The sequence below is a fragment of the Melanostigma gelatinosum genome (genome assembly GCF_949748355.1).
Source record: "Melanostigma gelatinosum genome assembly, chromosome: 9".
Taxonomy (NCBI): Eukaryota; Metazoa; Chordata; class Actinopteri; order Perciformes; family Zoarcidae; genus Melanostigma; species Melanostigma gelatinosum.
The window spans coordinates 23,923,688-23,938,452 of NC_136642.1; the positions used below are offsets into that span (position 1 = coordinate 23,923,688).

Genomic DNA, 14,765 nt, shown 5'->3' on the forward strand with positions numbered 1-14,765 from the left:
TAAATCCATAAAAAAGTCTTTCAGCATCACCTGACTGAAGTCTGCCAATGATATTCGTTCAAATAGGAGGTGAAGAAACGGATGAGAGGAACCGCTGAAGCTCAGACGCTGCTGATATGGCTGTCAGGTAATGCGTACGTTTGTTATCCCATGTAATATACATTCAACGATTATTTACTCTATTGATAGATCGATCAACAAACGTGGTTTGCAGCTTTGGAGGTGGCGCACCATCCATTCCTGTGCAAGTTGCCCAGAGGCACATGAAGCAATTAAAAAAGTTTAACTTGTCAGTATTAAAATAACCCGAATCTTCCAACAATCTTCTGCATCCATGGGCCCATGGACCTTTAACCCCGCCTCCCAGCCCTTGGTCCAGCCTCGTCCTGAATCACGTGACCGGAGGAAGGATAATAACTCTGGAGTGGGTTATTAGACCATTTTGAAACTTTTAGATGACAGATTACAGATGAGTTACTGTTTCTCTTTCCCACTGTAAATCTATGGGAAAACAAGTACTTTTGGATCACGGACGTGACAGACCACGGGTGTAGCATTGCTTACATGCAAGGCTAGGATGTGTGCATGCTAGAGATTAGCATCAGCGCAAGCAATTAGTATAGGGGATAAACACGTCGCCATCCTGGATTACGGCCGTCGTCATATTTTCTTTGCAACCAAATGAATAGAAGTTACCATATTTGGAAGGCAAAGGAGTGGTTGTGGCAGCGACCTGTCAATCACAGTAAGCCCGCCCTAAAGCATCCCCTGCTTTATGGTCTCTTTGACTCTAAATGGACCATAATCTACTAAATGAACACCATGCTGTATTGAAGAAGACTTGAAACTAGAGATTGAGACCATAAACTCATGTTTACAATGTTTACTGAGGGAATAAATCAAGAGAGGAGTAATTTTCTCATAGACTTCTATACAACCAGAGGAGTCGCCCCCTGCTGGTCAGTAGAGAGAATGCAAGTTTTAAACCGGAGTTTTGCCCTCATCCTCCAACTGCCACCCAACTAAACCCCTGTTTCCTCCATAACTGAAACGCCTGTTTGCGCTTTAGTACCGGGCAGGTGGAACTCTCAACAACGGTGGCTCAAGATTCAGGGCAACTGAACACACATTGGCTGATGAAGACAAAGTGATACGGTCAAGTTGAAGATGTTTGACAGTGTAATATGTTTGTTTATTTCACATGTGATCTTTCTGCTTACATTTACCAAACAATGCACTAATATTGTGACGATGAAGGCAAGGCAAGTTTATTTGTATAGCACATTTCAACAACAAGGTAATTCAAAGTGCTTCACATAAAACCATTAAAAGCATCAAAACATAAGGCAAAAGAAAAGGAGATTTAAAAACAATTAAAAAAACAGTGGAAGAAATAAAATTCAGTAGTAAAATGCAGAAATGCAGGAAATTGATTAATATATGAATTGAATGTGGTTCAATTAAAGGCAGCAGCAAACAGAAAAGTCTTCAATCTTGATTTAAATGAGCTGAGGGTCTCAGCAGACCTGCAGCTTTCTGGGACTTTGTTCCAGATATGTGGAGCAGAACAACTGAACGCTGCTTCTCCATGTTTAGTTCTGACTCTGGGAACAGAAAGTAGACCGGTCCCAGACGACCTGAGGGGTCGGGATGGTTCATAAGGTAGCAGCAGATCAGAGATGTATTTTGGCCCTAAACCATTCAGTGCTTTGTAAACCAACAGCAGGATTTTAAAGTCAATTCTTTGTTGGACAGGAAGCCAGTGCAAAGAAGTCTGTATGGTAATCTGTGTGCACACTTCGATGCAAATCAAAGCTCCGCTCTCATCCGTGAAGATAAAACACAACTCAACAACCACGACTCAGCTTCTTGCTAAGTATTAAAGGGCGCTTTACTGCCATCGGTGGAATAGCATGAAATCAGAGCGGGAACGAGTATCGCAAAAGCGAGGTTAGTTGTGTGTTGAACTTTAAGTTCAGAAAAGTCCAGAAAGAAGAAGTTATGGTCTCCAGAGCTAATTGCAACTATTCTAATGTATTCCTTTTTTAGGGATTTTACAATTATTTTGCAAGTAAGAAACTCAGCACAATTTAATTATTAGAAAAGATTCTATGATCAGTTATAATAGAAAAACCTTTTTTCTATAACGAATAATCCATCTGACATGAACTCCAAAGCCTCATTTTTCTAACTGCAAAAATAATAAATGCCAATGAGTGGAGTCGACTCTACCGCCAGTCCAAACACTAGCAGAGATAGTGTACATAGAGAGGACTGGCACTTAAAGCGAACATCGGTCCCATGTCTTAATACGGTAATTCCCCTGACAGACATGCATTATCTTCATTATCCACAGGTGGCCTCTCATTGCACCCAAGCCTTCACCTGCATGGGTCACATCGCCGGTGCAGCAGCAGCAGAAACGGGCGAGAACAGGGCAGGTAAACAGAGGCGACAGAGACAAGGCACTACTGTACAGCCAACCAGCAGGGCAAGTAAACCAAACACACCCTTATGCATTCACTACAATTCTCCTTTTCAAGAGTCAGCAATCAAATTGGTGTAAACCCGACGAGTGGGACGAGTGCTTTGCCACAGTATGGTGTCACATGTCGATTCATGTGACTGTCATGTTTGAACTTTGGGTCTGCGACGTGGCATTGGTAAGACAGTGTTTGCTAAATCAAATTCATCTTAACAAAGTGGAAATTGAGGATTCAATTTTTTTTTTAAAGAATAACTTTGACAATGTGAAAAGTGTCGAGGGTCAATTTTGGAAAAAAAAGTTGCATCCACATAAACGATGGGGACAGTGTTCCCCACATCCTCCTCATCTTAAAAGATGGTGAGATGATCTCTCTCTCTCTGGTCTCCTGTAGGAGAGGGACATGTGTAGTGGTGTTTTATGAGTTACCCTTTTTCTTTTTAATGAGCATGATGAGAGGATGGATGACATCACTGTCGTCCTCAACCCACCTTACATAGGTTAACACCACACACAGCTCTGCACCAACTCGCTGCAGGTGAAACCACTTGGTGACACTGCGTCATCATATGCACCGCGTGCCTTATTTGCATAAAAAGCGCAGGATGGCCAGCCCCTTGCCTTAAGACACGAGTGACAGACAGCTCGGGGTATTGGGTGTCTCATCTAGCCTCCCAGCTAGCTTGTTCATCAACTCAAAACAGGGGCAGCTGACGACACACTCGCGTCTGTTTCTACTCCGGGGGGGTATAAACGGTGCAGTTAACACGGAGGTGGGGGGGGGGGCATAGCGGACTGGGTGCTGTGGCCCCTGCAAATGGATGGGAGCCAGGGCTTGCCGCTAACTTAGCCCCACGTTAGCTTAGCTCTGCTTTCCTGGCGCAGCTTGGAAAGCAGCCCCAACTTCTAAACAGCTACTTCAACCCCCCCGCCCCCGACACCGGTCAGCCCAGCCAGCACAACCACAACGTTCCCCCAGCCGCCCACGAGTACAGCATTATGCATTTAAAAAATACACACATGTACAGAAATAACTGGTGGGGGGGGGGGGGGGGAAGAGCCTGTCGCAGGCAGTCCCTACCTGTAAACGCAGTCGCTGACGCGCTTTAAAGTCTGATGTGTCGCTAGACGTCAAGTCCAACTGCACTACAGTAGATTCCAGTCTGTGGCAGCAAAATAAAAGCTCAGCTGCCCAACTCTACCGTACAGCGCGCGCTGAGGATGAAGCTTTGGCGACACCTGCAGGTCTCGTTCCACATAGCAGCCGCACGGGTTACAAGCGTGACATCTCATCTCCGTCTCAGGGCTCAGAGACTCGCTCAGAGACGCGCCGACAGCATCTCCGGTGTTGGAAGCAGTTCAGCAAATAGTTAAAATAGGTGGTTTCAAAGACGGTAACATAATACAGAAGCATAAAAATGCTAGAATTTCCCGGAGATGCCAAACAGAAATAAAACTAAATAGAGCTGAAAACCATTGGTAATATTAGAACTATATTATAATGTTTTACTCTAGTCTATACATACTGAGGGGGAGATTGTTCCAGTATTTTGGTGCAGAATAAATGTAAAGCAGAGGCAGACCACATAGGAATTTAAAGTAATTTATTAGAACCTTAAATAGAATATCAGTCTGTGCTTTGATGTTGGGATGGACTTCATGACAGCCAGTGCAGGAGCAACAGTCTCACTTCTTCCGTTACACTGCCAGAAACTATATGCTGCGCGTTATGAAAGACCCGCTAACCCCTTTAGAGCCTGTGTGCGCCCTCTTCCATCAGCCGATAGTGGCCTTCTGGGCGTTTTCCCGGAGCGCGACTGCTGACTAAGGGCGATCAGATTTTTGCAGTCTGGGCCCCCAAACTCTGGAACTGCTGAGGTCAGGTCTGCTTAACCCACCACAATTTTACGTCTATTCTTAAAAAGATTCTTCCTCTAAAAAGAGATTGTCTCTGTGAATCATTATTTCATTGCAATGTATGTGAGCTTTATTGTATTTCATTATCACGGTTTGATTGTTCTTTTTCCTTCTTGCGAACTACTTTGTAATGTTGAGAAAGGTGCTATATAAATAAAGTTAATTATTATCATCGCCATGTGTGCATGCCATCACAACGTAATGCTGGTTTAATCCAACTTCATCTCTTATTTACAGTTGTATCGTTTGTCTCCATGTTTACAGCTCTGCACACAGGACACCCATCATAGAGCAAAAGCACCGACACTATGAATAGAAAGCTACCTGTCAAACACATTTCTTCCAATAACTTGCCCACGATTAAAGCCAGCCGAGCCATTTATCACAAAACTTTATTTAAAATGTGTACATACAATATATTACATTATATACTATTTAAAGCATGTGCAAATTGTGTATCTAAGTATGTCAGGATAGCAGCCTGTGACAACACACTGCCTTCATATCAGAACCTGCTCTACAATGCTCCACTAGTGTTTTTCCAAAGTGTTGCCACAGCGTTTGGTACCCAACAGGTTAACAACACATCCTTGATGAAGTTTACGTGTGCTTCCCCATGATATTCCAGCTCCAAAAACAATTATGGATGTGAATCCAATAACCTCCCCCCCCAAGCAATTTTGGCCATTTGCCCCAGAGCCAAAGTGGAAGCGGGGAGGTAATTTTCTGTGACTGGAACAGTGATTCACACCGTTTTGCCATGGTAACCATACTAAGCGGGCATGGCGAGCTGCCGAACAAAAACCCCACCAGAGGGAGACTCTGTTAGCACGTAATAACAATCATTAACCATTCTAATGCAGCCGCAGCGATCCAGACGAAATCAAGTACATCTGGACCGCTTGGAAACGAGCCTGGGAGGTTGCCGGGAAGTCAACACGTGGCTCCGCCGACAAAGGCCACTGTGCAGGTGGCCTTCGAGAGAGGAGCCATTTCCATAGAAACCACACCGGCACTGAAGATTAAAGAAATGTAGACAAAAATAACAACAAAGGGAGTCTTTAAATCTCATGTAGTCTTAATCAGGGTCAAGACAAAAAAAGAATCCCTGGAGCAAAAGGCCTTCCTGTGTGACCAACTCAAAGCAACGCATCCTGACTGGCACCGTCTGACAGCGGCCATGGAGACAACGCTGCCTTGTGACGCGACTCTGGGATGAGGCCAACACCAGATCCGGAGTAAAGTGACAGAAATCATTAGCTCTGTGAAATGTCAGAGCCGTGCAGACTAATTGTGAGCCAGTCAGACCAAATCATTCAGCTTCGTGCGCCAAAACGGGATGCAATCTTTTTTCTTTTTTTTTCGCGAGCCAGCTGAGGACAGCTGTGCAACATCCCGAGGCAGACGGGGCGTGTTGGCAGTAGAGTCTCAAGTCCTCTCCACTCAATCAGCCACTAAGTAGATCTCCAGAGCTGTAGATATAGGACGGATTCAAGGCTTTCATTTGATCCATAGCCGTTTGCAGGTTTCCTCTCTTGATGCTCTCGTCCACCCAGAGCCAGCCAGCATGAGGAGGTGGAGTAGGATGTTAGACTCAAGGCAGTGCCTCACCGGTCAGCTGAATAACAAGACTTCCACTTATCTCCGACTGGATGAGCAGCAAGCCAGCGTGTCTGCCTGCAGTCCTGGGCTTGAAGTGGACGGGCAGCTTCAGATAGTGCTGCGACCTAATGGGTGGCAAAGAAGAACGACGGTCAACAGATGGATAGTTACAAAAAGGGATTTCAATTGGAGATGTTGAGCATGATCACACAACATAAACATGCATTTTCACATAAAACTAAAATAAAGTACTTGGGATTGCACTTTATGAACCATGACATGCTGGAACAGCGGTATGTGACCTACAGCATGCCACTTAAATCTGTGGCACTCGAGCAATACAGGTTTTTTAGAAACGTTGAATTGCCGGGCTGGCTCAGGTTGTGGCAAACGCACAGCAACAGTGGAGATACAAAAAGTCATGACACACAAACGGTATGTCCAGCAACGCTTCATTTTTGTCGAGGAAGTGAATAAAGTTCGACTTATATTATTTTTTCCCACCACATTGTTATTCCGATTTCAACAACACGAAAACACATGCTGTGCTCATTCTGAACACAGTCCCTCATCGGCAGAGCACGACTGGTGGCCAGGCAACCCCCCTCCCACAGGCCTCAGTTAGGGAACAACACCAGGTCTCCCCGAGGCCTCCAGTGCTCCCCGCATACAGCAACGTCCTCCGGGCCCCAGCGTCTCCCGCAGTGATCCCGCACTCTACGTTACAGCACAGAGCACGTCTAGAGTTGTGTGTCCTATATCAGACTAAACTTTATTACCTAGCTACTTAGACCCATGGGAGAAATCCGTGTAGAGCACAAAAAAAAATAACCTAAAATGGAAGCGCAGCAACAAAGAAAAACAGAAGTTGGCACGAGTTATCTTCCCAATGTGTCACCCAGCTACCATCAAGAGTGTAGGACGAGAGAGTGTCTGGGATCAGGACCATTGGACTCACCTCAGGGAATATTTGGAATGCTTGATGTGGAAGGGCTCCGTAGGGTTTACAAAGTTCAGCTGCAAGTCAATTAGAGAAGCCACACATCAAATACCAAATCCATGCAAAGCCTAAAGACAACCGTTAGGAGTTATTACATCATTTAGTACAAGGACAGTCGTGCAATTTGTATTGGCAATATTGAATGAAATGAAACAATGTGAGCAAACGTCTTCTTTGTACACTGACCCAGAGATCAAAATGTCCAGAAACTTAAAAAGGATTTCTTTTAAAACCTTGCTTGAACTTAGCTCCTCTTGTTGTGGACACATTGGCCCAAAGTGAGGAAGCGTTTGTCCTCCCCGTGTCTTCCCGAGAATAAGGCGGGCCTCACCTCATGCGTGTCAGACGAGTTGTTGCGGATGTTGACCTTCAGGGTGCTGGATTCCCCCGTCCGCGTGGCCGGGAAGGTGTAGAGGTCCTGTGGGGAGTACACCCCCCTCCTCACCGCCTCCTCCTGACTGAAAGGCAGAAAATGTGTTTTAACAGAGAGCACAAGCAGCACCTGAAGGTGAGACACCAGCTAGAAAACACAAGCACACAAGGGGGGGGGGGGGGGGGGGGGTGCTTGTAACCCGGGTCTCACCTGGTCTTGCCTGCCGAGGCATCAGCCCTCTTCCGGGTCTTGACCGTGGCCTCTGTCTTCACCAGAGAGCAGTCTCCTTCCTGTGGTCCTTCCACTGGTCCAGACTTCACTCCCTTTAGACACACAGACAAATCTTTAAGATCACGGCTCGTAAGTTAAAAATAATAATCTCCATTCCACTTCAAAACCAGCTGGTTGGTCAAATACAACCGAGAAGAAACACGCGCAAACATCTTTCAAGTAAATCATCTACTGCAGACATGATTAAGAATAGATATGAAACATCACACCCATTTCAGTTCCACATCAGACTGACAGGCGCATATCTAAATCAAAGGCTCGCAGAACCAGAGCCACAGATCAGCATTTAACACCACTGTGGGATTTGGCACTTTTTTTTTTTAAACACTGCAGCTAAGAAATACAACAAAAGCGCCACCATCGCAGCCACTTAACCTGCTTTATGTGGAGCCATCTATCAGACGGCCCACTCGCTGTGTATGTATGCTCTTAAGTTAACTGGGTCTGTCATAACACTTCACATTAAAGCGGCGCACAAGCAAAGCCTGGGCCCCCGTCTCAGGGGGGCTCTCCTTACCATCCCACAACCCACTTCTCTCGTTTGTTAATTCTGTAACACTACAAAGCCACAGTCAAGGTACTACACTACCATATGAGCTGCTGTAAAACACTGATACAAGTTAAACAGTGATTAGTTCAACAGAAGGTCTGATAAATATGGGAGATAAATGTAGATTTGGACATTTTCTGCTTCACATTGTAAAGGAACGAAGGATGCACTTCAGTAAGGGTTAGATAAAGCGTGGTTGAAGTTTGAGGTTTTTGTAGTGGGGTTCTATGAGGTTCTTCGACTGTAGTAATACACTATCGGTTTAAGTGTACCCAACGGGGAACTCAAGCTTTAGAACCCACCAAACTCTATTTCCCAAAACAGTCATTTCACCTCCCAAGCACACAGGGGATGCTGCTACTTCCACTGCCTTGATGGGCTAGTTTGTTTGTGCGACTTTGTTGAATCCGAACGTGCCCTTTAAAAACATCAAAGTTACAGAATAACAAACAAACTAAGCGATCGAGGCATATTTAGACTAACAACGGCCATGCTCTGTGAGGTATATTTACTCTTTTTGACAAAGGAGTCTGGTTAGTTGAAGAAAGCGTTGATAACGGCAAAGAGCTTCCTCATCAGGCTGTCTTAAGCAAGATAAAGCGGAGAAAACATTTTAAATATACTGTACACTGAACTGAAATTGATATTTTGGTGTCTAAAAAGATGTTTTCACAGCAGTACATTGCTTTACTTGAGGCTGGAACCCCTGTTTCTCCAGACTGGGCCGTGCTGGCCGTCATTGACTGTAGCCAATACACAGACTATGGATAAGAACCTCAAACAACCAGACTTCAGAAAATCCTATCTTACCCTTTAAGGAGAGAAAATAAGAAAACCATGATGATAGTAAAACTAAAACTCTGAAAGACTATGTGCTCTATGTAGTACAGTGTTCCAGTCCTCACAGTGCCACAGAGTTGGAAGCGGATTCTGGTTTTCTGCTGGGGCTCAGACACAGGGTGGCACTCCAAGTCCCAAAACTGGGCATAGTCCCCTCTGTCCCTGGGCAGGAAAGTAATGGGCACCTGGGAGAGCAAGAGAATCAGAGAACACAATCACACTGACTGGATTTCACCGTATAAATGATTGTTGTACTCATACGGCCCCCCTCAGTGTTTAGACTGGTCAGTTAAAATAATGGCTGCATTCTATTTAGATGTACCTTGGTGCTGTGTAGTCTCTCTAGCACGCTAACAGACACACCTAAATGGAACAGAGCCATTCAGGTAAATAGGTGGTAGAAAGGACTTTGCTTCACGACAGCATATTAGAGGTGGATACATTCAGAGAAACTAAAATTTACAAGAAAAAAAAAACCTTGTTTATTTCGAGATTAAAGTGGTAAATTAAGAGAAACTCAAATATTCTCTGAGAAAATTATTAAACGCAAAAAAGCGTCAATAGTATATAAAAGCCTTGATTATAATTACAAGAGTACTGAAGTCTGTTACATGTAACGTGTCCGAAACTATAAAAGTAGCCATTGAAAAGAAATGTTTGTTTTATTTGGCTATGAACAATAACAAACAAACAATGAATTATGCCACAGAAGCTGGACCAAAAACCATGAAAGAATATCAACAGGGTTAATAAAGTCAATACTAGTATGTCTTTAATTATGACTGTGTTCTAGCTATTGGTGATGTTAATCTGTAAAAACTCCTTTCTTAACCTAGATGCCCTGAAAATGAGTTTATAAATGGACCCGGCAGGCAGACTATTTTGATCCGTTAGTCGAACTGAACTTAACGCAGCATGGGCAGCTGTTCCTTGCCTACCTACCTGCATCTTCTCATAAGCTCCCAGAGCGCCTGAGATCCTGCAGCATCTGAAAGCAGTGTAAGTGGCCCGGTAGACGTCTCCAGTGTTGTCAACGCCCTGAGGAGAGAGAAGAGACCACAGCTTGACCCGAGTCACTGTTGCCACGCAACGGGCAGCATGTGAAGCTACAGAATGAACCCATTGCTAAAGTGAGTCAAGAGACAAAAGAGGAGAGTTTAGGGAAGTTGGAACTAAACTTCAAAACAAAGAAAATCTTTTGATTTCCGAGTACGGATAATAAAGAGAAGAACAGTAAACAGAAGAAAGAGAATAATAATAGAAAAAGAAAAGCACCTTGACATATGTAGGAGCAAATGATGACAGGTACCACCTCACTTCACCGTCCCCATTCTGCACCTCCAGCTGAGCCTCTGAAGTAGAGGAGCAGAGTCTTAGTCTCCCACAGGAGCACACACGCACACACAGCGGCACAGCGCCATCTACCGGGCTGAGGAGTTACTGCTAAACGGTTTGATTAAATAAAAAAATAAAATAAAAAAATAAATCACAATTTTTGCCAATTTACAAAGCAAAGTTATTATTATATCTAAATATAGAGTTCACATGAATATCGGACATCAAATCAAAATGCTCCATTTCAATTACCAGTGAGGTTTAAATATGACAACACATCAGCTGATCACAAAGGTGACTTGGGGTTAGCTGGCTAACATTCTGTCAGATGCAGTGACACAAAATGGATCATTTCTGTGAGAGACTACGCTGCACCAGTAAGAGTGCCAAAGCATGTGGTGAGGAAAGACCATGAATCCATAAAATTATGATTCATAATATATTTTGGTCCCTACAGCGGACGGTGGCGTAACACATACCGTACTTTTCGGACTATAAGCCGCTACTGTTTACCCTACGCTTTGAGGCGTCTGCTTATAGTCCGGTGCGATTTTTCCGTAGCTTTTCTCCGCCACAACAACAACCGCAACTTCCGGTTCCGGTCTAACACAACATTTACTAGCTCCCGACACAGAACAGTTGCTACCAGCAACCCCTCTGCTACCAGCTGTTACCGACAGGGTCGCTACAATATGGATTAAGTACCTTTGACCTACCTCTCACTAGGACTGTTAACAAAAAAGGTTGAACGGCAAGATGCTTTAACAGTACATGTCCGACTCGTTAGCTTCGAAGCTAATTGTAACATTACGGTCAATGGGGAAATGCTAACCGCGATTAGCATTAGCGAATATATAATATATCTTTGTACATCTTTTCATGCAGACATACTTGCATTACAGACTAAGGTCTCTCACGGCTACCAAACGAAAAACAATGAGGCAATAACTGTTGTTGCTCATAGCTCTGAATAGCTGTTGTGCTAGCAGCAACTGGCCAAGCTAGTTAGCCGTAAATGCTATTCAGAGCTATGAGCAGAGAAGATCAGCTTTTTCTCAAGTCTGCCAGTGGATCCTAACAGTGTGAAAGAATCCACCATCACCAACGGGTTCCGAAAGGCTGGACTACTATGAGATGAAGAGGATAGCGCAATGAGGAGGACAACGCAAGCTCAAGGGCGGATTTGCCCCGGTTCATGATGTGGTGTGTTCAAGGACCCAAATGCAGACTCGTTTTTTTTTCCAGTTCTACAAAACTTGTTCAAGAGTTTTTTTTGTGTGCGTGAAATAAATGTTTTGTAGAACAAGTTTTGTAGAACTGTAAAAAAAATAAATAAAAAAAACTGTAAAACAAAAACCCTGGAAAAAACGAGTCTGCATTTGGGTCCTTTAACACACCACATCATGAACCGGGGCAAATCCGCCCTTGAGCTTGCGTTGCCCTCTTCATCTCATAGTAGTCCAGCCTTTCAGAACCCATTGGTGAAGGTGGATTCTTTCACACTGTTCCGCGCTGTTAGGATCCACTGGCAGACTTGAGAAAAAGCTGATCTTCTCATGCAGCGTGTCTAGGTTGCTCATAGCTCTGAATAGCATTTACGGCTAACTGGCATGGCCAGTTGCTGCTAGCACAACAGCTATTCAGAGCTATGAGCAACAACAGTTATTGCCTCATTGCTTTTCGTTTGGTAGCCGTGAGAGACCTTAGTCTGTAATGCAAGTATGTCTGCATGAAAAGATGTACAAAGATATATTATATATTCGCTCATGCTAATCGCGGTTAGCATTTCCCCATTGACCGTAATGTTAAAATTAGCTTAGAAGCTAGCGACATGTTATGATGTTCATAGAAGACAACTTTAGTACTGTTAAAAGCATCTTGCTGTTCAACAGGGACACCTGCAGCTTTTAGACCAGTGCAGCTTATCTGTGTACAAATTATTTTTTCTTTCATAAATCAGCTGGCGCGGCCTATATACCGGTGCGCTCTATCGTCCGGGAAGTACGGTATTTAAAGCACCGTTTATATTTCCTCCTTCTTTCTCATGTTATGTTTTCTTTTCATTTATTTGAGAAGGTGGTCCTCGCATTTTTTTTAAACAACCAAAAGTGGGCCTTAAGTTACAAAAGGTGGAGAGTGAAGTGTATTCAGTGAGACTTAAAACTACATCAGTGTGAAGATTTTAGGCTTCTAGATGAAAATGTGTTTGAGCAGAGACACCCCCGTCCTCTGGTCAGTGACCTGCTCACCTGATGTTTCCCCTGAGGGGGTGGTGGGGAACATGATGGTCTTGTTGCTGATCTCCACCAGGGCTTGAGGGGCCTGTGGGGTGTGCGGAGGTAGCGAGGGCCTGGCAGCGAGCCTGGCCACAGGCAGCACCGGGGTGGCAGCCTGAGGAGGCAGAGCTGACAGGGTGGTGTCTGCTGGGGTCGCGGACACATCCAGAGCCAGGTCCCCGCGGATCTGGACCTTAATAAACTGAACCAGTGGTCACAATGCACACGGTTAGCTCTCGGTAAAGGGAGAGTTTGGACTTTGTTCTGGTGTGGTTGTATGAGGTTCTTTTCCACAGTCAGTGTGTTAGTTATAGTAGATGTCGGTCTGCAGGTCCCCAGTTTGGAGAAACAGCCGGAAGTACCAGCACGAGAGCAAAGCAATGTGAACGATGTGGACGGGGACAGCAAAACATATGTCAGACACCTAAACCGCTGGCTTGATCGGTTAGTTTGTTTGTGTGACTTCAAGATACAAGATGCTTATTGTTACCCTGCTTTAAGTACAATTGTGCAAAATAGTTTCGTTGGGAGGTGCCATAAAATAAAAAAATAATTAATTAATTGCAGATATAAAAAGACAATACAATAACTATAATAAAACGTTTTTAAGAAAGAATAAAAATATCCATCCGAGAAAATACGAAACTAAATCTGACGTTTTTGATAAAAAGCATGGATATCATCAGTACGGGCTGTCTGACAGCAACGCAAAGCAGTGAAACTATTCTAAATGTAGCAGACACCTAAACAGTCCACAGCAGCACATTCCTTTGCTCTGTGTGTCGACTGGCTCTTCATACAACCAAAACCATCCCTGTAAGCTCTCACAGCACAAGACAAGATGACTGACTGCCGTGAGGTTTGAAAAGCTGAATGTCTTAAGAGTCCCATACCTTCTGTTGACCGTCACACTGGACATAAATCTGTCCGCTCCACGGCAGCAGGGTAGACTTCATTGCTAGTGAAGGGTTGGGGCTGATCAAAATCTGCAGGTGGCACCTTGTTTAACATTAATAAGGAAACAGGACACAAGTGGATTAATAAAAATCATATATACACTCAGTCACATCAGATTAGGATCACATCAGGATGGGACTTCCTTCCTGTATCGTTCTTTAGTGTAGCTGTGCTGACGACAGCTGTGAGGGGCTGCACCTCCCCGGCTACATACATGCACCTCAAATGAAGCGGTCAACATTTAGCGTACGGTATCACCTATACAGTGTGGACAAAGCAAATGAAACCACAAGCACGTGTGTTCTTACTGGGGCTCGATAACGCCATGCTGAGGGGTGATGGTGAGGCAGTGAGCGGGCCAGGACAAATCAAAGCTCAGCTCTCTGGATGTGTTGTTCCGGATCTGAACCTGACTGGTGCTGGCTGTGCCGTCTGAAAACAACAAAAGAAATTCATGCTGCTGGCTCATTGGACACCGTGTCATTCACCTAGGGGTCAGGGGTTATTCAACCATACTCAAAATCTGTAGTGAATTGAAAGCTAAGGTGATCTAATGGCACATAACGGCCTTTTGTAATCTAGATTCCACTCACTGATGGTGGGCGCTGCAAGGACAAGTTGTTCTGGGTGGATGGTCCAGGACTCAGACTGCCTGTGTAATGGCTCTGAAGCCTGGAGGGAAGAGGCATTCTGCATTGAGATGTATTTTCTTTGTTTATGTCAAATGCAGTGTAAGAAATGTTTTCATCTCATCCAGCAGAAGCACATTGCTGAACACAATGAAACCATCAAAGTCCATTACAGAGGGGCTGCTGGTACCTTTAAGGAGGGCTCTGCCACTCTCCGTGCTGGACCTTGGGGACCTTTCACCGGCAGCACGTCCAGAGACACGTTGCCGTTGGCCAAGCTGCTGGGTATTACGCAACAACATTAAAAGGTACATTGCGTCAAATATGATGCATTTTATTTAATGTGCTCACTTTAAAAACTATGTACAGACCTACAGTATTGCTCTTTACATAATCAGTGTGCGCATTGAAAAGGAACAGTTCATCAATTACTCTCCTTGCGTTACCTCGTATTGGCGAAGAGCACTTTTGTTTATGCTTCAGTGTTATGTATAGAAAGGAGCGAGCATA

General features: G+C 44.4%; 1 protein-coding gene across 1 annotated transcript in view; it reads right to left on the reverse strand.

Annotated features, from left to right (window-relative positions):
* Positions 1-4,782: 4,782 nt before the first annotated feature.
* The window catches only part of cep192 (centrosomal protein 192), a 33,184-nt gene continuing 23,201 nt past the window's right edge, over positions 4,783-14,765 (reverse strand). Inside the window, exons 41-52 of the mRNA XM_079275363.1 lie at positions 14,446-14,536; positions 14,220-14,298; positions 13,935-14,058; positions 13,563-13,668; positions 12,643-12,871; positions 10,334-10,410; positions 10,001-10,096; positions 9,124-9,243; positions 7,588-7,700; positions 7,336-7,462; positions 6,963-7,021; positions 4,783-6,129 (exon numbers count right to left, since the gene is read on the reverse strand). Coding sequence (XP_079131489.1) covers positions 5,997-6,129; positions 6,963-7,021; positions 7,336-7,462; positions 7,588-7,700; positions 9,124-9,243; positions 10,001-10,096; positions 10,334-10,410; positions 12,643-12,871; positions 13,563-13,668; positions 13,935-14,058; positions 14,220-14,298; positions 14,446-14,536 — 1,354 coding nt within the window. The 3' untranslated portion in view covers positions 4,783-5,996. The remainder of the gene's footprint in view (positions 6,130-6,962; positions 7,022-7,335; positions 7,463-7,587; positions 7,701-9,123; positions 9,244-10,000; positions 10,097-10,333; positions 10,411-12,642; positions 12,872-13,562; positions 13,669-13,934; positions 14,059-14,219; positions 14,299-14,445; positions 14,537-14,765) is intronic.